The 26,191-nt window shown below is 35.1% G+C and overlaps 3 protein-coding genes across 5 annotated transcripts; 2 read left to right on the forward strand and 1 right to left on the reverse strand.

The window, feature by feature from the left end:
- Nucleotides 1-13: 13 nt before the first annotated feature.
- On the reverse strand, nucleotides 14-6,655 carry LOC117914611 (DNA-directed RNA polymerase V subunit 7-like). Of its 2 annotated transcripts, none has more exons than XM_034830006.1 (2): nucleotides 6,511-6,655; nucleotides 14-707 (listed from the first exon to the last, which is right to left on the reverse strand). In XM_034830006.1, the coding sequence occupies exon 2, from the start codon at nucleotides 692-694 to the stop codon at nucleotides 161-163; it is 534 nt and encodes a 177-aa protein (XP_034685897.1). In that variant the 5' UTR covers nucleotides 695-707; nucleotides 6,511-6,655; the 3' UTR covers nucleotides 14-160. The 2 variants fall into 2 exon arrangements, with proteins under 2 accessions (XP_034685897.1, XP_034685896.1); XM_034830005.1 differs by having other exon boundaries at nucleotides 6,506-6,655.
- Nucleotides 6,656-8,154: 1,499 nt separating this feature from the next.
- Nucleotides 8,155-16,623, forward strand: LOC117914728 (CRM-domain containing factor CFM3A, chloroplastic/mitochondrial). Its single transcript, XM_034830184.1, has 9 exons — nucleotides 8,155-9,180; nucleotides 10,160-10,667; nucleotides 10,747-10,877; nucleotides 14,195-14,545; nucleotides 14,852-15,008; nucleotides 15,091-15,383; nucleotides 15,723-15,782; nucleotides 15,916-16,005; nucleotides 16,094-16,623. The coding sequence occupies exons 1-9, from the start codon at nucleotides 8,329-8,331 to the stop codon at nucleotides 16,208-16,210; spliced, it is 2,559 nt and encodes an 852-aa protein (XP_034686075.1). The 5' UTR covers nucleotides 8,155-8,328; the 3' UTR covers nucleotides 16,211-16,623.
- Nucleotides 16,624-20,667: 4,044 nt separating this feature from the next.
- LOC117914079 (transcription factor bHLH92) lies at nucleotides 20,668-22,908 on the forward strand. Of its 2 annotated transcripts, none has more exons than XM_034829264.1 (3): nucleotides 20,668-21,043; nucleotides 21,141-21,419; nucleotides 21,504-21,633. In XM_034829264.1, exons 1-3 carry the CDS (start codon nucleotides 20,696-20,698, stop codon nucleotides 21,624-21,626), a joined length of 750 nt encoding a protein of 249 aa, XP_034685155.1. In that variant the 5' UTR covers nucleotides 20,668-20,695; the 3' UTR covers nucleotides 21,627-21,633. The 2 variants fall into 2 exon arrangements, with proteins under 2 accessions (XP_034685155.1, XP_034685156.1); XM_034829265.1 differs by lacking the exon at nucleotides 21,504-21,633 and adding an exon at nucleotides 22,638-22,908 and having other exon boundaries at nucleotides 20,669-21,043.
- Nucleotides 22,909-26,191: the final 3,283 nt, after the last annotated feature.

The following is a 26,191-nucleotide window of genomic DNA, read 5'->3' on the forward strand; positions in this document are numbered from 1 at the left end:
ACTGAACCTCAAATCCAAAAGATGATCATAGAATAAAAATGAACAGCAAACAACATTTACACATGTAGATAACCTCACAGGTCTAGCAAAATGGAGTTTCAAACATTGTCTATACATGCTACCCAGATAACATGAAAGATATAAAAAGTGAGGGGGAGCTTCAATCAGAAAGAGGGCCTAGGTAATCACCCTCCAAGCTCACCAATGCCTGAAATTCCCGTTCAGCCTCAAGCCACTTTGTCCCCATCACAATGAAACGAACCACAACATCTTTTTCTATCTTTGACAGTTTCTCATTCAAGAAAACTGGATTTTCCCCTGGCACATAGCGATAATCCGGCATTTTTTGACAAGAGAGATAAATATTTTCAACTGGTCCGCATCTCAGGATCACCCCATGCTTCAACACCTTGTGAACTACTCCATCTAAAATCTCTCCCCTGAAAAGCTTAAAAGTGACACAGCTAAAAACTACAGGAAATAGAACATCCCCAGAGTGTTGTCTAACTTTTCCTTCCCCTATGTTCTCCAAAGTTGTCACAGCAAGGAAGTAACCCAGCTCTTGGGTGGCTTTCTTATTTGAGAAGGCATCCAACAGGCGAATTATGATTGACCTTTGTAGCATCAGGCCTTTTGCATCCAGACATTCAGCAGGAATTATCACATTCCATGGCAATTGTACTTTAAGAAACATTTCTGTTTTCTACCTGTCATAATGACCAAAAGGCCGAGTTATTAATCATTTGTACAAGAAATAGAAGAAATTTTCTGTTTAATGCACGTCGATCTCATTGGCTATTGTTAGTTGCTAAATAGACAGCTCTGTGCCAATTCGTTTGATTTCTATCCATCACTATAATCCTAAGACAGATTTAATATGCTATCTAAAATCAATCACCATGTCAACACCACAAAGGAAAGAGCCTAGCTTATCTAACATGGTATACAGTAGGGGCATGGGTGTGTTGGGTATAGGAGTGTGTGGAAGGAGTGGGTAAGGGCAAAAGTTAGACTGATGGAGAAGAGTAGAAGCCACCACCTATAAAAGTTTACCAAATGCATAGAAGAATGCACCATATGGTCCAAATTTTGGTTTGGCGAACTTTGAAGTCAAAAAGTTATAAATTTTCTTATTTTGCCGATGCCCTCAGGAAGGACATGGGAGTGGTGAGAGATGCTGTTTGGATTCAGCTTGAGGAAAATGAGGTGTGCGGTAGGGAGGAGCAGTTGAGGCAGTGTTTGGTTGGGCGGTTTGGGGAGGGTTCTGTTTCCTCTCCCGAGTTTTCCTCTTTAAATAATTTTGTGAAAAATCTTTGGTCCATGCAAGGGGGGCTGAAGATTTCTGCTTTCAAGGGAGCACTTCTTTTGTTTGAGTTTGAGGATACCTCTGAGGCAAAGAGGGTGCTTGCAAGAGGCTCAAGAAGGTTTAAGAAGAATTTTTTGCATCTGGTTAGGTGGACTCCAGAGGTGGGTTGTTTGCTCAAGAGGGGGATGTTCAAGGATGTGTGGGTGAGGGTGTTGGGCCTTCCTTTGCATATGTGGAGTCAGGAGGTGTTTAAGAAGATTAGGAACTGTTGTGGTAGTTTTATCACCGTGGATGAAAACACTGCTCATTTGTCCAATCTTCAGTGGGCTAGGATCCTGGTTAAATCACTTGGAAGAGCTCTGCCTGGTGCACTGCAAGTTGTAGTAGGTAGTTCCAGCTTCTCCTTTCAGTTGTGGTGGAAAGTGCCACCCTGTTTTTGGCTAGTTGTGCCAAGAAAATGTAGCAGCAAGCATGGTGAGATGGAGGTTAGGGCTGATGCGGTGGGTGGCTCATGCACCACCACAGGGGTGGGAAAGGGGTGCAGCCTCTACCATCTGTAGATATGGACGCCCCGTGTCCGTACACCAAGGAGAAGACAGGTGAGGCTGCAGTAGTTGAGAAAGCTGCAGAAGGGGGGGATTTTCTAAGTGGTATTGAGAGGGGAACAACTGGCAAAGGAATGACGTGTTTGGAAGAGACGGGTTTTAAAAGTTTCTCTGGTGGGCTTGGGTTTGAATCTCAGTTGTTGGGCAGTCAAGGCTTGGGGGAGGCCCCAGGTCCAAAAGACATGGGGGCTTGGCCCGGTTGAAATCAGGCTGCAGAGTGGAGGATTTTTTAATTATAGGTCGGCCCCAGGTTTCCTTAAGCTTTAAAAAGGAGGCGGCCTCAAGGGAGGTATGCCCCTGTAAGGATTTGGCTGGAGGTCCTGTGGGCTTGTTAGGGTTTTTCCTCTCTCATGAGGCTGCAGTGCCGATGCAAGAGGGTGGTGATGAAGCAACGGCTAAGAGGCGAGAGTGGGGCAAGGTGGGGATGTGGCTAAGAGGCATATACATTCCCAAAGCTCATGTCGGAGCCTTCTGGTGTTGGTCCATAGTTAAAACCCTTGTGGCAGCTGTGAGGAGTGAGGGGTGCAGAGTGGGTATCGTGGACGAGAGGTGAGGCCCCTTCCTAGCGTCAATGGTGGAGACTCAAGTAGTGATCACCGATGAAGCCCTCTTGGTGGAGTCAAATAGACATCCTCAGCCTTCTTGACTCTCTTCCACAGGACTTTTGATCCTTTGAAGAAATGCTTCATGATGGTACTTTGTTGGAGCTTTTAGGGAAGGTGAAAGGGTCTTCAGGTGGGGAGTTGGAGGTAAAGGTTGAGGAGGCGGTTTCTCCTAGAGACTTGGACGTGGGAGGTGTTGTGGAGGAGGAGGATTTTGTAGCCCCCCTAATGATTTTGTCAAGCTGAGTAATTGTTTAGGGATGCCAGTAGTGGCTTTGGAAAAGGAAATCGGGTTTCTTCTTAGGAAATTGGATTCGAAAAAAATGCATGGGGTTAAGGTGTCAGGGGGAAAAAGGAAACCCTTGGCTTCTTTTCGGTTTGAGAGGGAAATCTGAAAGCTTGAGTGTTTAGTCAATTATAGTAGCACTCTATCCGCCGTAAAGGGAAAGGAGAGGGGTGTTGGGAATTAACAGAAGGGATCATAGGTGGTCTTTGCAAGTTTCTATCCCCGAAAGGGGTTTCTCCAGTGAGGTGTGTAGGTGGTTTTTTTTCTTATTTTCTTTTAGGTTTACTTTTAGGGGTTTCCTACCCTCCTTGGGGGTTGGGTGTTGGTAGGGTGGTGGGTATTAGTTTCACTCTATTTTTCCCTAGCTTGCCTTTTAGCCATATTTGCATACTCCATGTGTACTTTGTTGTGCCTTTTTGCAAGCACTTTCAATTTATTCTGCTTATTTACTAATGTGATACGAGTCCTCCATCCCTTATCTTAGGCAAATGTTTGACAAAGATGGAGAAGATTAAAATGATTTGGATGAACTCCAAGGGTGGTATTTTTTTCAGTCAAATCTCTATACCATTCTTGGTTTAATGGAAGTGTGGGAGGTTTTCCCTTTTAGTCTTGTTTGGAATCCTTAGATCCCATCGAGAGCCAGTTTTTTTGCTTAGGAAGCTGCATGGAGAAGGATATAGATGTTGGATCAACTCAAAAGAAGGAGATGGAAGATGTTGGATAAATGCTATACATGTAAAAGAGAAGAAGAATCAGTTGATCACATTCTTCTTCACTACTTGAAAGCAGCCATCCTGTGGTACAACATGTATACTCTGTTTGGAATGGAGTGGGTAATGCACTCCTCAAGAAGGAAAGCACTCCTCCACTAGCATGAATCCTTTGTTGGGAAAAAAGGGAAGAAAGCTTAGAGAGTTGCTCCTTTATGTCTATTTTAGACTATATGGAAAGGGAGAAATAGGAGAGTATTTAAAAATACTGAAAATAACAGATCAAGCAATTAAACAATTATTTATGTATAATCCTTTGGAGTGAGTCGATGTATATGTATGTGATTACTCTTTGTCCATGTTGGACTTTATTGATCGGCTAAGCTCTATGTATGGATGGGAGTTGTTTTTTACATATCCTTCAACTTGGTGTCAAGTTTTGGTGGCCCTTGTATACACCTCGTATGCTTTAGCATGCCCTTTTGTTAGGGGTAGTTCATATAATGAACATAAAGTTTATTACCAATCAAAAAAGAACTACCTTTGATGCAAGTGATGACAAGAGAGTGAAGTTTTGATGATAAATTTGGTGTGGTGGAACCACTTTAAAAGAATCCTTTCCCTCATTATTTTCTACTGCAAGGTCAAAAGATTCTACAAGGGTGACGGTGGGTGTATTGGAATCCTGGTTTTTTTAAGGAACTTCCAAGATTGGAGTTGGCTATTATGGAGTCTTTTCTATCACAAATTCAAGAAATTGTTGTGACTAGAGCACAGGTTGGTGTGCAAAGGATCCAAAGTACAGGAACTTCTCTGTCAAAACATCTTTTAGCTCCTTAGAAGCAGCTGATGGAAAAAAATTTCCCAGGAAAATAAGAATAGTGTTCAACAACCCTAATAAAAGTGAGTTTTTTTGCATCAAAAGCAACTTGGGAGAAGATCTTAGCACTAGATTGATTGAGAAGAAGAAGAAGACCTCTAGATAGTTGGTGTTGCTTTGTATAGAGGCAACAAGGAATCAGTCAACTCTCAATGAGAAACATATTTTCCATGCTTCTCCTACTTCTGCATAATGTTTCTTAAGCCCTATTTGGGAAAGCTTTTTGAATGCTAAAAGAGCAGGTAGCTTGCATAGAATTCTCAATGTGCCCCAACACTTTCCTATGTTGAAACAAATTTTTATTCAATTAAACTCTTAAAATTGAGACAGCAAAAATAGTTACTTCTGCTTTTATTTATTTGCTCCCAAAAGGCATAAGTTAAAAGTTATCCAAAACGGTCCTAAAGCCTCTTAGGGTGATTCATACAATCTTCTCATAAGTGTCTTTAATTCTTCCCTAAACTTTGTATGCGGTCCTTATAATCTTTTTTAATACCAGCTTTCCATAAAGACAAGCTTTATTTGGTATAGGGTGTGGTTTTTTTTTTTTTTTTCGTCATTGGCTTCAGTTGGAAGCTAAATAGCTTATTGAATAAGGCAAAAAAAGGGCTTCATGAGAAACAACATTTTATACTTCCATATTAAGCTATTGTCTAAGCCAAAATCTTCTAATAGCATTACTAAAACAGGGATACAAACTCTTAGTGAACTTAAAAAAGAGTTTTTGGCTTTGAGAAGCAAATATAGACAAGACTAAACCAACCTTAGCTTTCAACTCAAGTAATATTTTTCATAGCAATAACAAATCACCATGTAATGTTACACAAAAATAAAAATAAAAACAAACTATGATAGAAAGAATAACTTCACCAAAAACAATGACAAGAACAAAATTCAAACATCTAACCAAAGCTTGATGCAAGGAATTCAATTCTTCTCAAGGCTTGTCTTTCATCCTAATATGAATCTCATAAATCAACAATGGTCCCTCAAAGTATTTCTAGTAAACCATTTAAAGGAATCAAAAATCCCAAATAAACCTAGAATATTTAAGCCAATAGTTCGCGTCCATGATCAGTAGTCCCAAATAAACCTACAATACTCAAACTGATAGTTGTCCATATATCAACAGCCACATAGACTGAATACTCACACTCATGGTTATCCATAGATTAGTAGCCAGAAACCAAATACTCAAACTAATATTTATGGATTAACAGGTGGAAACCAAGTACTCAAATTGGTAGTTATCCATTGATTAAAAGCCATAAACAAAAGTTCAAACTAATATTTATCCATAGAAAATACCACAAACTGAATAATTGTATCATCATTTTAATTGGTAACAAAAAGTTTTGACCAAAGACCATGCACAATTAATACAACACTCCACAAATTCCAACAGTCCATTGTGTTAATTGGTTCCAAGAAAAACCTGACCAAGAACCATTCCATTTCTCATAAAACTCCACTGAAAAACACAAATGCCTGCATCACAGGACACTAATTTAGGGGATTTTGAAAATTTTACCACCACGCTTCAAGATAAAATCATTCTCAATCTCTTACATTACCCGTCTGAAGTCCCATTTTGTGCTTTTTTTCTTTTCTTCTTTTTTTTTTTCTCCTGTTTGTAGCCTTTCAGAAATTAGATTTTCATTCGAATTCACTCAAAAGCATGACATAAAAGAACACACCAAGGAGGAAAAGGAATGAAAGCAGAAAAGAAAAATTAAAGAAAAAAAAAAAGGATGCTACAGCAGTGAAACCCACAAAACTCCTAAAATCCCAAAAAGCAAAACAATGGCTAAAGCCAGAGAACATATCATCAACGAGAAACCCTTTACAATGCCGAGAACCCTCCACTAAATCCACCAAAAAGACATAAACCTTGAACGTTTTATCATAAAACTACCATGACCATCCAAAACCCTAAAAGCAACAATAACCCCAAAACCCAAAAATCCACAAGATAAATTCTCAATGCATGTTAATATTCCCAAAACACAAAGGAAATAAACAGAACATTTCAGCAATCAAACTTAAAAATAACCATAAATTCATATCTCATAAAAGAAAAAAGAAAACAAGAAGAAGAAGAAGAAGGTTAAACCTTACAAGGAGAGGCTCCGAGTCGGAGGAGATTTGTCGAGTCGTGACTCGGGCTCTGGCCTTAGCAGAGAAAGAGTGAGTGAGTTGTATTTTGGTCTCTTTTGCAGATACCGTAGGGGAAGGCCAGGCTTGAGCTCCTCTCCGTTTGTTCTTCTGCTTTTCGTACAGTGGTCCAACCACTCAAATAAAGAATCTTTGGAATTAATTTTAGAAGGAAAATTTGAGATTTATTTATTTTCAAAAATTATTATTATTAGTGTTGTTTGTATGTATTTATTGTTTTTCATTTTTAAAATCGAAAATAATAATAATTTTTATACATAAACATGAATTCTTAAATATTTTTATTAAAAAATAATAATTGTAAAAACTCTTTAAAAAAAATTAAGGTATAAAATTTATATTTCAAATTTTAAAATTTTAGACATAAACTTAAGGAGTGTTTAATAGAACTTAATACTTATTACTTAATGATTTAAATTAACTTTAAGTTAAATTATTGACTTAAAATTTATTATTTAATTTTTATTTTAAATATTAAAATTATTTGACAAAATTAACTTAAAACTTATTTCAAATCATCAAATTGACATATTTATTTTTTTAAATTATAATTAAAGTAAAAGAGGTTAAGTAATAATAGAGGTCATACAGTAATAAAGGAAACCGAAGGTAAAAAAATATATATAGATGTAAATTTAATAATAAATTAATTGTTTTTACTTAGAATTTAAAATTGTAAAAGACTTTAAATCATACTGTTAAATTATTTTACAAAACATACTTAATTTATTTAATAATTTAAATTAAAATATTAAATTACTTTAAGTTATTGAGTTGATTTATCAAACACCATACTACAATTTTAAATCTATATTTGGTCATTGTGTTTCAACTCTATTTTTATTATTTTGAATTATTATTATTGAATTCCAAAAATAACATAATTGTAGATTGGAGGTAGTGACAGTATTAAAATAAGACAATGACATGAATTATACAAACTAGGGAATATTTTCATTGAAGTGAATTGAAATACAAATAAGGGAATATTTTCATTGGATTTTCATTTGCTAGTAATTTCTTGATAAATGATTTTATTAATAATAGAGCCTAAAATTGATTAAAGAACTCCATTCACTTCAAGAAACGGTAGCTTCGAATAAGAAATTCTAGTATTTTCACACCATTGAAATACAATATTTTAATATTTTTTAATTTTGTGTTCTCCAAATTGTAGGTTTATAAAATATTTACACATTTTTTTAAGTAAAAATAAGTGAACTTAAAATACAATCGCGAGAGGATGGGTTCGAGATAAGTCACTTCCAATTTAACATTGTCTTTATTTTTTAAAATAATTTTTATTTTTGTCCATTAAAAATTTTAAATAGTGAGTAAGGTTGAAAAATATTATATATATATATATAATAAAAATTAAATTAAATTAATTTTATATATAATTAGAGTGGGATGGAATGGAACAAGAAAATACTCGAATCGTCGTGGATTTTAAAATGAATAAAAAAAAATCAAACTCATCCTTAACCCATTTAAATTTCAAACTCTACTCAGGTGATACGGTTAACCAAAAAAACTCGCCTAAACTCAAATAAACCTCCGCGCAATGTAGAATTTTCGTGTGTGGTGAGGATAAAATACGCATGCACCTTAGATATTCCTCCCCGCCAACGGATGATGAGCCAGAGGAAGAAGTGTAGTTCAGCGTCGGATTTGTGAGGATTTAAACCCAAAACCCTCTCATTACCGTTTGTTCAGTTGAGTTTTGCCACAGTTTTCAATCACTTCCTCTCTCGATTTTCCATGGCTCTCTTGCCCAGTCGTCAGTTCTACCCGACAACAACCTCCTTCCTCGACTCGTTCCACAGCACCCGCCTGCAATTCTTTAGGTACGGTTCTTCTAATCGTTTCAGAACGCACAGTTCTTATGTTACCCGGAACACTATTGCCTCTAATTCAACTAACCCACAAAGGAAATCGAATATTGTTTTCACAAATACACCGGTCTCCCAATATGATTCCGGGGGTGTAAGTTCGTCTGGCGGCAATTGGATTGATAAATGGAATGGACCCCACCAGAAAAGCCACCCCAAAGAGCCTCGGCCAGTGATGAATTATCGAAATAGTGAGACTGTTTCGAGGAGTGATGGTGGCAGTGGTGGTGGGAGTACAATGGAGAAGATTGTGGAGAAATTGAAGAAATTTGGGTATATGGATGATGTTAAGGAGACGAAAGAGAATGTACAGGAGAGAATCATTGAGAAAGGATCTATTGAGGATATTTTTTATATTGAAGAGGGAATTTTACCCAACCCACAAGGTGGTTTTTCGCTGGACTCGCCATTGGGGGTTGAAAATAAGGGTGACGGCAATGGGGAGGTTCGGTTTCCATGGGAGAGACCAAAGGTGGAGGAAGGTTCTGTGAGGATAAAGAGTAGAACTTCATTGGCGGAATTAACACTTCCAGAGTCTGAGCTGAGGAGGTTGAGGAATTTGACCATGAGAACAAAGAATAAGACCAAGATTGGAGGTGGGGGTGTTACTCAAGCAGTGGTGGATATGATTCGTGAAAAGTGGAAAACATCAGAGATTGTGAAGCTGAAATGTGAGGGGGCTGCTGCACTTAACATGAGGAGGATACATGAGATATTGGAGGTTTGCTTCCTATCAAACTGGTTTCTACTTTATGTATATCATCATTTCTTTTTCAGGTTAAATTCTTTTGCCTGATGCAAAATGATATAAAAGGAATGCAAAACGCACATGATTAACACATTAAAGTAATTTTCAATGAACCCATACTCTAGATATTCGGAAAAAAATAAAGCAAAGAGTTTCAATCCCCAATGAGAACCTGGGATGGGAACCCCATGATCCCTTTTATGTTTGGGGAACAAAGGCCAACAATCAAGTACCTCTCCAACTGTAGTTTTGATGTTTGGTCCACTTTACATGTTTTGGTACCTCTAGGTATAGGCTTAATTATTGATTCTCAAATGTTCCAAGAAGCAGATGCTTTGCAAACATATTGAATCTGAAGATTAAATAAAGCTCAAATAGGTTGTATTCATGGAGGGTCGATGTTAAGATGATCAACAGAATTAGAAGCCCTGCTGCAAATAGCAATCACCTGCTTCCAGAAGTTAAGGATAAGTAGCTTAATTTGGACTGGCATGAGAATTGTAGGTATAACTGTTGAACAAGCCTGTCATCAAAATCTGCTGCAAAGTTGGTAATAATTCTTACTTCCATGAAAAGAATAATATAAAATTCTCAATATATTTATTATTGTTTTTTTTTGGGGGGGTGGGAAGATGAAGAGGAAGATAAATATCATAGATACTAAATGGTACATCTTTCTTCATTAGTTGTGTCCAAAATTATTTTTCAGCATCATATTCATATTATTGTAATAAAGCAATTATGAATCTCCATGTTTCCATTCTTTCGTCTGTGTATTGTTCACTGTGTTACAGATAATTTTATACATCTGGTTTAGCTGATTTGAAAGGAAGAAAAAAGAGAGGCGTCATTCAATACATTACCCTAGTGAAAAAGAATTTGGTTGTTAATATATTCCAATAAATGGCTTTAATCATCTGTAAGTTGATTCTGCCTTTTCCATTATGTTCAGAGAAAAACTGGTGGTTTGGTGATATGGAGATCTGGCACTTCTGTTTCTCTATATAGAGGTGTGAGCTATGAGGTTCCAGTCCAACTGAACAAAAGGGTGTATAAAAAAAATGAGACTTCCCACAGCTCCTTTTCCTCTATCACCCCTAATTCCTTTGCAATTTCTTCTAATAAAACTAGTGGGAATGCTCCAGCAGTGGGTTCAAATCAAAATGTGCATGCCTCTCAAGCAACCTTGAAAATTACTGATGGGGAGAACAAAGACACAGAATCAGAAGTAAAGTATGAGGATGAAATAGACAAGCTTTTAGATGGTCTGGGGCCTAGGTACACAGATTGGCCAGGATGTGATCCCTTGCCGATAGATGCAGATCTGCTTCCAGGTAAAATTCATGGTTACCAACCTCCCTTCAGAATACTTCCTTATGGGGTGAGATCTTCTCTTGGACTAAAGGAAGCAACAGCTTTGCGAAGACTTGCCAGAGTTCTTCCTCCCCATTTTGCCTTAGGTATGACACTCTTTTACATATCTTTGATATGGTTTTATGATGGCATTTTTGTTGTGACATAAAAAAATTTCATCCACAGGTAGAAGTAGGCAGCTTGAAGGTTTGGCCATGGCCATGACTAAGTTATGGGAAAGAAGTTCAATTGCAAAGGTTGCACTGAAACGTGGAGTTCAGCTAACTACTAGTGAGAGAATGGCTGAAGATATCAAGGTACTCAACCACACTTAGACCAATGTTCTACATGATTCTAAAACTAAAAACAAAAAAATCATCTCATGCTAACAAGTGCATTGGGTTAGAATATGGTTGTGAGTGTGGTTGCTTCTGCATTTGCAAAATACATCTGGATTTTGAATCTTGATGTCACAATCCTTTCTCCACTTTTTGTAGAATTTTTGGTCAGCAAGGATGCTTTTAGGTTCTTGTCAGGAAGAAAAGGGCTAAAAACAAAGGATTTGTTTAGTTTATTAGGAACTCCTTATGATCAGGTGGTTGTTCATGCAGGAGAGCCCCAAAAGCAAGAGACCAAAAGATACTCTTATTAGAAAATAACTACAACAGAACTTCTCTTCTCAGAATAAGACTGAACAATCTTTCTGATTAAATCATCCATCATTCAAAGAAAAGAAGATAATTCCCACTAATAGCAGCACCTTTCTTAATTGCATTTATGGTTTGGGACAAAACTCTTTTATCAGAGATCATTTGGTGCTAGTAGCTTTGCTGGACTGGATTGTATTTGTGCAATAGTAATTGTTAGTTAGGACCTAGGGCTTCCTTTACTGAAACAAATTGAGAAATAATAGGAGTGTGAATGTTGATATCCTTTTCTCTTGGAGAACACCCCGTAAGTGTAAGGTTAATTTAGTATCAGAAGTAATCCTGGTTTCTCATTGCTTACAGTCACACTGCTTACTATCACTCAAGGTTCTTGTTGGTAGTTCTTTAAGAATCGATTAAACTAATTGTTAAACCAGGGGATGCACATAATATCACAAATTTATGTGCCATGACTATCCATTGGAAAATGGATGGTGAATGTAGTATATTCTACAGAAGATTCAAAAGACTTCCCTTTCTTGTCAAATTTTTATCATATTCCCTAAGTTCTTATGTGGTCTTCCTATTAAACAATAAAGGTTGGTTGGAGCACAAATAACTCGAGGATTATGGTTTATGTATACCTTCCTATCAAATATCAGATTTGGTTACCAACGTAGTGTGCTTGCTTTTCCACTTGCTTGGTTTTTTGTCGATCCATTTGATACTCTTTGCTATCACCCTCAAGGTTGTAATCAGCTATTTGTTTTTCATGATCTTTTCAAGGGATGGCTAGCCATTTCATGGTTGATGGTTTGATTATAAATGCATGTCGCATCCAAGATCTTGGACCTTTTAATCAATTTTATTTGTTGTCAAAAGGAAGTATGGATTATGGTCCATGTAAGTGAACAACCTACAAATCAAATATGAGTTTTCATTTCCCATTCTAATTCTTCTTGTGCATTTTCCTTTGGCTTTTGTTCAGTAAAACTTAAAGGATTCCAGGCATCTACGTGTATTAAAGGAAGCAAAAATCTTTCCAAATTAAAATTTCACATCAATTTCAGGATTAGAGTTCATGGTTGTACCCAACATTCCTTTTTGGATGCAACATGAAGTTTATGCGACTCAAGCTTTTAAGTCTCTAGAAACTTGTAGAATCAAACCCTTCTAATATGAGTATTTGATATGTATATGGTAAGGCTATCTTATGCCCAGCTGCTGTGGCCAAAAAGGATAAAGGAGACATCCTTCTAAACCTGTTCACCATTTCTTGGACACCTGAACAGCTCTTCTGTTTCCTTATTGGCTAAGGTTGGGGTTCAAACAGATCCAACGCTCATACTTATAATTACTTATCAAAAAAAACACTCAGACTCATAATTCAGTTTCTGATGTACGTGCTAATCATCTTAATGATTCATCGATTCTACAGCTACTTAAAAAATTCATAATCTTGAAGATAGAAATTATAATATCTTGGTAGACCTGATTTAAAAATCCTCATAACAATTTCCAATGACTAACTCTTAATTAAGAGACACAAAAACCAACACAAACTTCTGACTTAATAAAATGAAACAGTTGTGGGCCTATTACCATGTTTCATACTTGTACTGTGATTTGTGACATGAACGTAATGCATTCCTTTCACAATTGACACAAGGGGTGCAGAAAAAAAATCCCTAAAATCTAGAAGTGGGGATGTATCTATTTATGTCTCTTTTTTGTGAATTTACCATATCAAACAGTATGTGATTAAGCTTGTGGATGCATGCAGACAATTACCAGAGAAAAATCAACAACATAAAAACTTTAAAATAGGTTTCAAGAGAATAAAAGACATAATTTACTTGTTATTCTACACATTTTTAAGCTTTTAGCTGGAGTTTTTTATAAGTTTCCAAACAAAGATGGACTGGGTTGGACATGAGTATTATGATGACAAAGTTTGATGCATCAAACTTGGAGAAAGAAGTGTCTTAACATACCAGTGTATGTACAATAATAGGTTATTCACAGCTGGGAATGTGGGCTTGTTGTACTTTCAAGTTGTAGTGGACACAATTCTTATCACATTCCGCATTTAATACTAACTTCTTCACCGTCACCTGGGCAATCAATTTTGCAATAATGGACTTAATGTATCTCCAGTACCTTGCTTATGTTTTGCTTCCATGAACTAGAATCTGAAGAAACTATGTTATTTTTATTTTCGTTTTTGAGATTTCTGAGAACCTAACTCCCAGATTTTTTTCTCACTATGTGATATTATATATTCTCATTGTTTATTCTTGTTAAATACAACATTAGGGAAAATAATTTTTGAGCATACCTGAAGTATTTTCAGCACCTTATTTGGGGTGCATATCCCCAGACTCAGTGACTTTTTGCCTTTCTGGAAAAAGGATTCCTGCAGTTGCCAACAAAGCATGTCTGATCTTTCCTTTGAATTCATAGTACTAATCCCTCTGAGCTAAAGTGTTGAAACTACAATTGCAAGAAAGGGCCCAGGAGGGGGGTGGGGCAGGGGATGCTCTCTTCTCTGGGATTTCTTTAAAGATAATTGTGAAAGTACGAATATAGTGGTTAGAAATGAAATTTCTAATAAATAATTGTCATCAATTTGAGGTGTTTCTTTTGAATTTTCTACGAACCAGTAGTTAGTTCTTTCTTCCTAGAGGAATCACTTAAACAAATGGCTAAGCCAGTTGCATGGTAAGCCAGTTTCATGATCATCTTACAAGTAGAAAACTGCAAGCTGCATTCTGATGGTGAATAGAATATATTCTTCCTTGAAAGAAAAAATAAAGTCAAAAAAATCAAAGATTGAAATTTTTTTCTTGTTCAGATATGTGATAATTTGAAAAATCAAATGAATCAGATTGAGGTTCCCAGTTAATTTTTGTTCTATACCATTCTTAGAATTAATAAAGAATTCAAGTTTCGATATTTAAAGACTCCATGTTGAACATTTGATGCAGAAACTGACGGGGGGTGTGCTTCTCTCTAGAAACAAGGACTTCTTGGTCTTCTATAGGGGAAAGAATTTTTTATCATCAGATGTTACTGAAGCCCTACTGGAAAGGGAGAGATTGGCGAAGGCTCTGCAAGATGAAGAGGAGCAAGCACGGTTGAGAGCATCAACCTTGATTACACCAACTGTTGGAATAACTGAACAAGTTGGCAGTGCTGGTACACTTGGGGAAACTCTGGAGGCAGATGCTCGATGGGGAAAGAGGTTGGATGACCATGATAAACAAAAGATGTTAAAAAAAGCGGAAGTAGCAAGGCATGCTAACCTTGTTAGAAAGCTTGAGCGGAGGCTTGCTCTTGTAAGTTACGAAAACTTGGACACTACATTCTGATTGATGTTAAAGTATTTACACTACTCACTTTGCTCAATGGCCTCAATATTAGCTTTTTGTTTGGCACTGTTTCTTTTAAGTTGCTGTCACTTTGAACACTCTCTTTAATGTGCAATTCTCAAATGACATGAGTTGGCACCCAAATTCTTATCATGTTTCTGTCATTAAGTCTTTTTAATTGTATTTTAAGATCAAATTACTTAGTGTCATACATATTATATATTTTCTATCCCGGAATCTCTATAGCTGGAAATGTTTGTGATGATGTCACAGGCTGAAAGAAAGCTAATGAAAGCAGAAAATGCCTTATCTAAGGTAGAGGAATTCTTGAAACCTGCAAACCGGCCAGCTGACCCAGAAAGTATAACTGATGAGGAGAGGTTTATGTTCCGCAAGCTTGGTTTGAGAATGAAAGCTTTCTTACTTCTTGGTAAAATACTGTCCACTTGTCAAATTTGTCATGCTTTGTCTTTCAGAGTATAGTAACTATGGAGGTGTAATTCTTATTTCAGGTAGGCGTGGAGTTTTTTCTGGGACAGTGGAGAATATGCATTTGCATTGGAAGTACCGGGAGCTGGTTAAGATCATTGTGAAGGCCAAAACCTTTGACCAGGTTAAAAAAACTGCATTAGCCCTTGAATCTGAGAGTGGAGGGGTCTTGGTTTCAGTAGACAAAGTCTCCAAAGGCTTTGCCATAGTTGTATTCCGCGGAAAGGACTATCAGCGACCCTCCACATTGAGGCCAAAGAATCTTTTAACAAAGAGGAAGGCATTGGCACGTTCAATTGAGCTTCAAAGGCGAGAGGTATCTCCTTGATATTGTATACATGTGAAATTTTATTCATTGGTAACCAGTTGATTGGCGGGATACCAGGTTGGGATCATCCATTTGATCTGTGAGAGAATTCAGCCCCAAAATTCAATTTCCCTGAATAAGGGGCACCTTTATCCTCCCTTTCTAACTTGATTTTATATATGTGTGTTCATGTGTGAGGGTTTGTATATGCATGTTGTGCATGTTATGTGTGTTATCTTTGGTCCCAGTCATGGATTCCCTTTGTAGATGCAATATCTTGATGTATTACTTGAAATTTTGGCACAAACACGGGATCTTGGCTAACATTTTCATTGTTTTGACAAACAGGCTCTGTATAATCATATTTCAGCTCTGCAAAGAAATGTGGAGAAGCTAAGATCTGAAATTGTACGAGCTCTATCATATTTTAACTTTAAGTATTCTTTGACTCAGCTGAGTTGAAAGACAGCAGAGTTTAAAAAATACTGCCTCATTTTTTAAATTGTCACTCGTGTTATTTTCTTATGTCTCGCAATGATAGGAGCAAATGGACATAGTGAAAGACCATGGAGATGAGGAGCTGTATGACAAATTAGATTCTGCATACGCTACTGAGGACGAGCACACCGAGGTTCGTATTTCATCTGATGTTCCCAATGTTCTTTCTTTCTTTTTTTAAAGTTGTTGATCTAGGTCCTTATCTTGTTCTCCTTTGTTAGGAGGAAGGAGATGAGGCATATCTTGAAACCTATGCTGACGAAAATGATGGCGAACATGAAAGCGACAACTCAATTCACAATCACCACATAGAAACGAATTTCCCTTATGATATCTAAGATGAGGAGTTTGAAACAGAAGCTGCTGTGCAAGATGAGGAGTCTGAAACAGAACCTGAGGCGCCTAAGCCCCATATGCATATGTCGTGGTCAGGTGACGGGGGCCTCAGAACTGATAGATTAGAGGCAGAAGATGCTAGCTTACAATGATTGAACTACTGAGAAGTGAGAAGAAAAGGGATACAAATTATGCTGAGGAGGAAGACTGGAGAGATCCTCAGCCAGCACCCTTGACTGGAAATCATTTTTCTGAACCCATGCAGAGTTTACTCCTCATGTTTTAGTTTGGGTTTGGGAAATTGGTGTAGGAATCTTCTTGCAGAAGTGTGGCGTATCAATTTAAAGTTGTGTGAATACATGAGAGATGTACATTTCTTTCTGATATTATAAGCAACCATGCATTTCACTGACCAGCTTTTGACATCCCTAGAAATTAGAACACAGTTTGAGAGAAAGATAGGGTAGTGAAGAGTCAAATATTATGCCCCTTTTGTAGACTGCTTCAAATTCAAGCCACCACTCCATGCAGTCATTGTGAGCTACTCAGCCATTGGGCTACTTTTCTTAGTAGTTTTACTAGTATTCTAGGATATTTAATTAGTATTCATGGGCATGTCTGAAAATTTCAAATAAGAAATGGGAATAAGAAATTTATTTCATTTGTGATTTTTGAAATTATTTATTAAAAATAGAAATAAGAACTAGAATTCATCCTTATGGAATTTAAAAACTACTATCACTAAGATGTTTATTCCTTTTTGTTTTTTTCACATGATATTGTGTCCGGTTTTAGGGTTGTTCTTAGGTACCCACTCTTCATTTTGGGGGTATCTACCCACATTTGACCCCAATGATAAAATGACATGTGCAAAGTACATGTCATTAAAAAAAACATATCGGTAAAAATGACTTATTGATGAGAAATAATCACATACATTTCATACATATCTAAATATTACAACTTTTTTATAATTTATTATTAAATATCAAATATAATTTGTTATTTAATGAATTACCTAACTTTATCTAAAAAAGGAAATCCTATCAACTACCCTTATACTCTCATTATTCATATATATAAAATGGGATAGTAATTTAACATAAAAATTAAATAATTTCAACAACTACCATATTACAAAATATGTAAGATGTATTTTGATGAATCAAATCTGAAGATCAAGTTTAAAACTTTTTGAGGGAGAAAATTTAAAATTTGTATTATATGAAGAAGATGAAGGATTTCAAATGATTACAAGTGTCAAAGGTCATATTTGATATTTTTTTATTTAAATATAAATTTTGTACGTAGAAATGTGATGTTAAATTACGATTTTAGAAGTTTTTATGAGTTTGTTATTAAATTTTGTTATCAAATTGTTATTAATATTTTTATATCTTTTTTTTTTTTTTTGTGTTTAGAGATTAAATTTGAAGATAGTTTTATGTCTTGAAGAAGACATTATATGAAGGATGTCAAGTGATTACAAGTATTAAAAGGTAACATTTGATTTTTTTTTTTTCATTTAAATATAATTGTTGTAGGTATTTCTTATTTTATTTATCTCAATTCTCATAATAAAAATAAAAATAAAAATTGCCAAATGGTGTTATTAACCTCACAGGTAAAAGATCATTTTAGAAAATAATTATCTTTATTGTGAAGTGTATGTATATTAAAATATTTTAAAATGAATGAAGATAAAATTAATTTTTATATTTTTTTAAATTAATGAGTCAAAACCGATTGTCCCTATATATTTCAACTTTGCCCCCTTTAACCAAAATCTTTGTCTTCGTCCCCAAGTATGGAACCTGTGTCCAGACTCTTGTAATACTATTAGATTCTCATAGTTTCAGTAACATATGTAATAAAAAAATGGCTTGAAACCAAAGCAATGGATATATCCTCTTCATATAAATTAAAGACTTGACAAATCCTCTCTTATAAGAACAAGACCAGCCCACCTGAAATGGCCAAAACCAACTGGCTCCACACACCCAAGCCGATTATCCTATAGGAAGAAGATGGGGTTGAAGATGCTCGAGGAGACCCAGTCTCATCTAAGGCAGTTGGAGCATCTGCAGCAGGGCTAATGTCCGGAGCTGGTGCTGGAGCTGGGGTAGGAGGAATGTCGGTGCCAAAGATTGCTCCTGGGAGAAGGACCTTATCAACTTGATAAACAGCCACAGGACCTTAATTCCCTTTTTTTTGAAAAAAAAATATATATATATAAGCAGTTGGACGGTCCGCATTGAACCATCTTTATCCAATGGCCAAAAATGTTTTTTCGGTAGGTACCGAAATGGTATTGTAGAATTTTCCCTAGTTCTATTACAGCATACTAAGGGGGTGTTTGGTACGTCGGAATAGGGAATGGAAATAATATTTTGTTTCCTTTCCTATTTCTTAGTGGAATTGAATGAATTTGATGATTCCATTTCTAGCATTTGGATGAACTTAGGAATGCAAGATTGGAATGATTATTTGTTTTCATTCCAATGTTTGATAATAATAGGAATGGAAATGAAAAAGAAATAAATTTACAATAATATCCTTACATATAATTTAAAATATTTTTTTATTTTTACTTTTATTTTAAAAAAATAAAATTTGAGAGGTTTTTTGTTATTAAATAATAAGACTAAAAAATATATATATACTCAATAAATAAAAAATTAACCATAAAAAATCGTATAACCCTAATGCACAAATATTCAATTATTATTTTTATTAAAAATTTGAATAATTTTTAACCCGAAAACGCAGTAGATTTTCTACGAGACAGCAGAATCCATAGCTTTAACTAGGAAAGGAAGATGCCAGAATCCATAGCTTTAACTAGGAAAGGAAGATGCCAGAATCCATAGCTTTAACTAGGAAAGGAAGATGCCGATAATAATAAACAAAGGGGAAAAAAAACCAAAAGTTTTGTTTTTGTTTGTTTTTTTCTTTTTATTTTTTTCCTAACCATTAAAAATTTTCAATATTGTAAACACGTGAAATCGAAAAATCTTTTTCCAACCATTTCAAATTTTCTCTCCAGTTTCTATTAATACAAGATAAAGAAACATAAAAGATTCCAAACATAAATTAATAAAAAAAAATTAATCGATTTATAGAGAAGAAGAAACACATATAAAGAAGTATAAGAAGAAAGAGAAAATAAGGTAAACCTGATCGAAGATGTAGAAGGGAGTTTTCAGAACCTAGTTGCAGCAAACAATGACGAATCCTAGATCCAACAATCAAAATGAACATCCAAAACCCTATAAATTAGAAATTGATTTTTTTTTTTTTAAATATCATGGAAGGTTTAATTGATTCAATTTGGAAGAATCACTTATTGCAGAGAATTGGATGATGAATGGGTCTTTAGCTTTGCAAAGAAGATAAGAAGTGGATGATGAATGGATCTCTACCTTTACAAAGAAGATAAACATCGGGTTTGAAGAACAAGATAAGAGGGTAAAATAGTAATTTAGGTTATTTTAATGCAAATCCGACTCATAAATTGGATTTGATTTCTGCTGGAATAATTTTTTATTTCATTTCCGCCTTCTTAACATTTATCCAAATATAGGAATAAGGGAGAAAAGGAATGAGATGTCTATTCCCACTCCCTATTCCCGTGTACCAAACACCCCTTAAATGACTTCTTAGTGGATTTTTTTTTTTTTATCATTAAGAGATATTTATAGCACATTTCTATTTTTTTTAAAGGAGAAGATTTTGAAATTTAGAACATGTTTGATAACTATTTTTGAGAATTGGTTTCTATTCTTTAGAATAAAAAACACAAAAAAAAAAATAGTTTGATAATAAAAGAATATCTTTTATTATTTTTCTATTATTTTATATTATTTTCACTTGTTTTATAAGAATTGTTTTAAGAAATATTGTATATAAATATTTAAAATGATTAAAAATAAAATACGAAATGTATAAATTATTAAAAACAAGTTAAATAGATTTTTAATTTTCAAACATATTTTTATTCTAAAAAATCATAAAATAATTTTTAAAAATTATTTTTAAAAACAGTTAACAAGCATGCGCTTAATTCTCTCTCTCTCTCTCTCTCTTTTTTTTCTTCTCTTTTTAATCCTTTTGTCAAACGTAAATTGAAACAAATTGACTTCATGCTATTGCAGTGTTTGTTGACTTTAGTACTGTCCTCAAAACCCAAATGTTGAGATGAATAAGGCTCACTCATTGGACATGAGTGACAAAGTATAGAGGTGTGGCCGTGTGGGGTCCAATGCACTACACACGCCCAAGGAAGAAGACAGTGACCACTGCAAGTTGTATTGGATCTGGACCAATACCACATTCATTGACCACGTTTTAAATGTTTTAAACACCATACACCTTCTTCCCTTTCTTCTCTTGTTTAATATTTCTATGCCCACTACGGATCAGCTTCCATATATATATATATAGCCGTTGAAACCAAAATTTGAAATTCTCAGCACCCAAGCCAGAAAATGATGGATCACTTCTTCGATTACGGGCACCAACATGAGATGTTCTGGTTTGAGTATCCACCGATGAACTCTAATCCACCCACTCAAGAATTCCATTCAGAAAACAGTGCTTTTGCACCATACAGGAGCCAACCCATTCCAGGAGACGGAGGGGTTGGAGGGAGTAATCGGAGGAACATGAACAGTAGGATGATGGAGTTGTTGAGAGGCAATTGGAGCGCGATCAGAAATTCCGGAGAATCCGATCGAGGGCGGTCTTACAGGCACATGATGAGAGAGCGAGCCAGGCGAGAGAATCAGAAGCAGAGTTACTTGGCTCTGCATTCTCTGTTGCCCCATGGGACCAAGGTATTTGATTGATGAAATCCCTAGTTTTGGATCAAGATTCGTGTATTTCTTGAATCTGATCATCTGATATCCTTTTCTGTGGCTCCCTCTTTTGCAGAGTGATAAGAATTCGATCATTGAAATGGCGAAGCATGAAATCCAGAAGCTGCAGAGCTCCAAGGAGGAGCTGAAGAGGCGGAATCAGGAGCTCAATGCGAAATTAAGGGAGGGAACAATGGTGCTCAATATAGGATTAAAGGTCGGGAATCCTTCTTCTGGGATTGATTCAATGGAGGAAGTTCTGAAATGCCTCAAAAATATGGACTTGAAAACAACTTCCATCCAGTCCCAATTTTCTCCTCAGCAAATTTCAGCAGCTGTCAAGATACAAACCCAGGTACTTCTCTCTTTCAATTTTCCCCTCTTTTCTTTTCTTTTCTTTTCTTTTCTTCCTTTCATTTTCTATTCTCCTTCTCCTCAGATAGAAAAAGCTTTCAAAATGGATAGAGAAAGAAATTCCAAGATGCTGATAGATGTAATTATAATATATTTTTTTCTTCTACGTCCTCTTTCTCTAGGTAGCTCAAATAGATTTTTTATTTAAAAAAAAATAAAGAAAAAGAAAAACCAGGGGAGACCAACCTGAAATCCAAACAAGTCCACAAGAAAAAAAAGGGAAGAAAAGTGGATTCTTTTTGAATTTCTGTGGACTCAAAAATGATAAAAACATTGTTTTTTAGAGAATAATGACAAATAAAATTCGATTTTTATTTATTTTTGTTCTTTTCAATTTTCTTCATGATCCTATGTGTGAATGAGTGGAAAATAAAAGCAAAACAAATCCAAGATGCAAGAGAGCTATTTGTTTCATTTTTAAATTTTTTTAATGTCAAGTATATGCATTTTTTAGGATGAATATGATGAAAGAAATTTGCATATTTGGAAACTTTTCATTTTCTATCAAAAGAAAATAAATAAATTGCAAATTTTTCAATTTTTTTAGAGGGTGTTTGTTTTTTTAGTGTTTTACTAAAATCAATTTGATTTCAAACTTTAAGAGATTGTTTGGTACTATGATTTAAAAACAATTTTTTATTTTTAAAAACAAAAATCGATTTTTAAAATTTTTTAACATTGTTTGGTTGTTGTTCTTTAATAATAAATTTTAAAAACAAAGTAAAATAAAAAATAATTTTTAGAAAATAAATAAGAGTTATTTTTATCCATTTTTAAAAAATAAAAAGAAAATATAGACCCATTTAATCATGTTTTCTAAAACTTGTTTTTAAAAATTATTTTTTTTATACAGTTTTTAAAAACAAATTTAAGAAAATATGATCAAACATACCTTAAATAGTTTATTTTTTTATTTTTTTAAGACTTATTATAAAAAAAAAAGTAATATATTAGTTTTTTCTTACTTTCATAATAAAAATAAAATATTATAAAAACAAACAACTTAACACTTAATTATTAAATTTTAAGTTTTATTTAAAATTAAAAAAAAAAAAAAAACACCTCATAAATTTATAAGTATTATCCCATTTCTTTGAATGAAATATTACTTTTGGCAATTTATTTAAATTTATTTTATTCCTCTTGTGATCACGATTAGAATGGAGCTGGAACCCTACATGAAGTTAAGAGGAACCTCAACTCCAATTTCCGGGAAGGATGGTTTGGCTAAAAATGTCAAGCCCTCGAAGAAAAGGTGAAGCCCATGACTCCATCACCAAGAAGATTGGCCACTTTTGACCCACCCTTTCCCCTAAGTTATGTGATCTGAGTAACGTCACGTGCATGGAAGATGAAGCTTCCTTTTCTAATTTAATTTAATAATTTCTCTCATTAAGGTTTACAAGTCAACACCCTACATTATTTTTTCACTCCAATCCCCCATGGGAACCATATGCTAAGCATTTTTTTTTTTCCAAATTAACGCGCTTTCTAAAGGACTCACCCTTTTGGCTTTTTACATTTTTTGGGCAATTGACCCAAACAAAAACTCATTATTTTAATGTAATGGAGCACGAGGACCTTATGTTAAATTCTATGTGGTTGATATTAGGGCATGGGTCCCACTAAAACCCTAAAACCCACACTCCAACGCCGACCAATCCCTCTCATGTGTCATCACTACACTATTGCTAGGTAACTTGTTTGAACTTTGAGGTAAAGAATTTGTATATTAGAACATTTTTTATAGCTTACTTGTTTGGAGTAAAGTACTTGTAATTAAAACATATTTTATTTAGGTTATGTTTGGTTCGGAAAATAACAAGAAAAGAAAAAACAATGTAAAAAAAAATAATTTTCTTAAGTTTAATTTCATTATAAAAAATTTTAAAAAATTAAATATAATTAAAATTAGTTAGAAATTTATATATTTTAAAATTATTTAATTTTTATATAATAAAGAAAATTAAGTGAAATGACTTTGAAAAAACATATAAAAATAATTTATTAATTTTAAATTTATTTTTTATTTTCTTCCATTTTTTTCTATTTTATTTCCTTCAAAATTTATGACAACCAAACATAGCCTTAAAAAATTTTAATTTAGAGATTTTGTTTTTATCTAAGTAAATCTGCACGTACTTGATTTTCTATAATTATTTTATTTATTCTATAGTTGTTAACTCTCAAAATTTTTTTAGAGAATATGGAAGTGGTTTTTCACGTGCATCACATGTTTTGCATGTTTAGCGTGGGATTGATTGTTTTTTATTTTATTAATTAATATTTATTAATTAAAGAATATATAAAAATTAAATTTATTTTGTAGATGAGAATTAAAAGGATTATCTATTTACTCCCTCAAATTAGTTTCATGATAATTATTGACAAATTGAATAAAGAGAAATTATAATTTCCAATAAAATTGTCATCTTCGAAAAAGAATTTATTAAATGTCATAAAAATAAAGAATCATTTGTTGGGCTTTGTGGAGCTTAGTTTTGTTTGATCCGGTTTGACGACCCAACCCGAATAATATTGCATGACTTTTTAATGGGAGATTTATTGGGGCCTGCTGGGCCTGTTTAGCCCATTGTGGAACCACCTTTTGTAATTAGGGTTTTTTAGTGTGGTGGGGTTGTCATGTTATATATATAGAGAGAATATTGTAGCCGCCAAGTTGTACTCTGAATTCTTCCCTGATAATAGTGATATCCCTGCAACTCCGTGGACGTAGGCAAATTGCCGAACCACGTAAATACTGTCTTGTGCGTGTGATTATCTTTTCTTTGGCGTGTGTTTTCTTTAATTTTGTTTCTCATGGGTTGGGAATTCGGTTTAATTCCCTACAACTGGTATCAGAGCCTAGGGTTAGGTTTGAGTAGGAGCAATGGCAGAGGAAGCAGGAAAGGCGTCTGGAATAGAAAAGTTTGATGGCATAGACTTTGCGTATTGGAGGATGCAGATTGAAGATTATCTCTATGGGAGGAAATTGCATCTGCCTCTTTTGGGGACAAAACCTGAGAGTATGAAGGCTGAGGAATGGGCGCTTCTTGACAGACAGGTTCTAGGAGTTATTAGGTTAACTCTGTCTAGGTCTGTTGCACATAATGTTGTAAAGGAGAAGACCACAACAGATTTGATGAAGGCTTTGTCCGGTATGTATGAAAAGCCGTCCGCAAACAATAAGGTGCATCTGATGAAGAAGTTGTTCAATTTGAAGATGACAGAGAATGCATCAGTAGCACAACATCTGAATGAATTTAATACAATCACAAATCAATTGTCGTCTGTAGAAATTGATTTTGATGATGAGATTCGTGCTTTGATCGTCTTGGCTTCTTTGCCAAACAGTTGGGAGGCAATGAGGATGGCAGTAAGCAATTCTACAGGAAAGGAAAAGCTCAAGTACAATGATATACGAGATTTAATTCTGGCTGAGGAGATTCGCCGAAGAGATGCAGGTGAAACCTCAGGATCTGGTTCTGCCCTAAACCTTGAGACAAGAGGCAAAGGTAATGACAGATATTCAAATCGGGGTAGATCAAATTCCAGAAATTCTAATCGGAACAGAAGCAAATCTAGATCAGGCCAACAAGTACAATGCTGGAATTGTGGGAAAACAGGTCACTTTAAAAGGCAATGCAAAAGCCCTAAGAAGAAGAATGAAGATGATTCTGCTAATGTTGTAACAGAAGAGGTACGTGATGCATTACTTCTTGCAGTAGACAGTCCACTTGATGATTGGGTTTTGGATTCAGGAGCTTCGTTTCATACCACTCCACACTGAGAAATCATACAGAATTATGTTGCAGGTGATTTTGGTAAGGTGTATTTGGCTGATGGTTCAGCCTTGGATGTTGTGGGTCTGGGAGACGTCCGGATATCGTTGCCCAATGGGTCTGTTTGGTTACTAGAGAAGGTTCGACATATTCCTGACCTGAGGAGGAATCTAATTTCTGTTGGACAACTTGATGATGAAGGACATGCAATACTATTTGTTGGTGGTACTTGGAAGGTTACAAAGGGAGTTAGGGTATTGGCTCGTGGAAAGAAGACTGGTACTTTGTATATGACCTCATGTCCAAGAGACACAATTGCAGTTGCTGATGCAAGTACTGATACAAGCCTATGGCATCGTAGACTTGGTCACATGAGTGAGAAAGGGATGAAGATGCTGTTGTCAAAAGGAAAACTACCAGAATTGAAATCCATTGATTTTGACATATGTGAAAGTTGCATCTTAGGAAAACAAAAAAAGGTAAGCTTCTTGAAAACTGGTAGGACACCGAAGGCTGAAAAATTGGAACTAGTACACACTGATTTGTGGGGGCCTTCTCCGGTTGCATCCCTAGGAGGTTCAAGGTACTACATCACTTTTATTGATGACTCAAGTAGAAAGGTATGAGTTTATTTTCTAAAAAATAAATCTGATGTATTTGAAACTTTTAAGAAGTGGAAGGCCATGGTTGAGACAGAAACAGGTTTGAAAGTAAAATGTTTGAGGTCAGATAATGGAGGAGAGTACATAGATGGAGGGTTCAATGAGTATTGTGCTACACAGGGAATTAGGATGGAGAAGACCATTCCTGGGACACCACAGCAGAATGGTGTGGCTGAGCGCATGAACAGAACTCTCAATGAGCGTGCTAGAAGTATGAGATTGCATGCTGGACTACCAAAAACTTTTTGGGCTGATGCTGTTAGCATTGC

Source organism: Vitis riparia, chromosome 5, assembly GCF_004353265.1.
Source record: "Vitis riparia cultivar Riparia Gloire de Montpellier isolate 1030 chromosome 5, EGFV_Vit.rip_1.0, whole genome shotgun sequence".
NCBI lineage: Eukaryota > Viridiplantae > Streptophyta > Magnoliopsida > Vitales > Vitaceae > Vitis > Vitis riparia.

Coding starts and splice junctions, on each gene's coding strand:
- LOC117914079 (XM_034829264.1), top strand. CDS start 20,696: ATGATGGATCACTTCTTCGATTACGGGCACCAACATGAGATGTTCTGG. Junction 21,044..21,140: donor TGTTGCCCCATGGGACCAAG/GTATTTGATTGA, acceptor CCTCTTTTGCAG/AGTGATAAGAATTCGATCAT. Junction 21,420..21,503: donor CTGTCAAGATACAAACCCAG/GTACTTCTCTCT, acceptor CCTTCTCCTCAG/ATAGAAAAAGCTTTCAAAAT.
- LOC117914728 (XM_034830184.1), top strand. CDS start 8,329: ATGGCTCTCTTGCCCAGTCGTCAGTTCTACCCGACAACAACCTCCTTC. Junction 10,878..14,194: donor GAATGGCTGAAGATATCAAG/GTACTCAACCAC, acceptor CATTTGATGCAG/AAACTGACGGGGGGTGTGCT. Junction 15,384..15,722: donor TTGAGCTTCAAAGGCGAGAG/GTATCTCCTTGA, acceptor TTTGACAAACAG/GCTCTGTATAATCATATTTC.
- LOC117914611 (XM_034830006.1), bottom strand. CDS start 694: ATGTTTCTTAAAGTACAATTGCCATGGAATGTGATAATTCCTGCTGAA.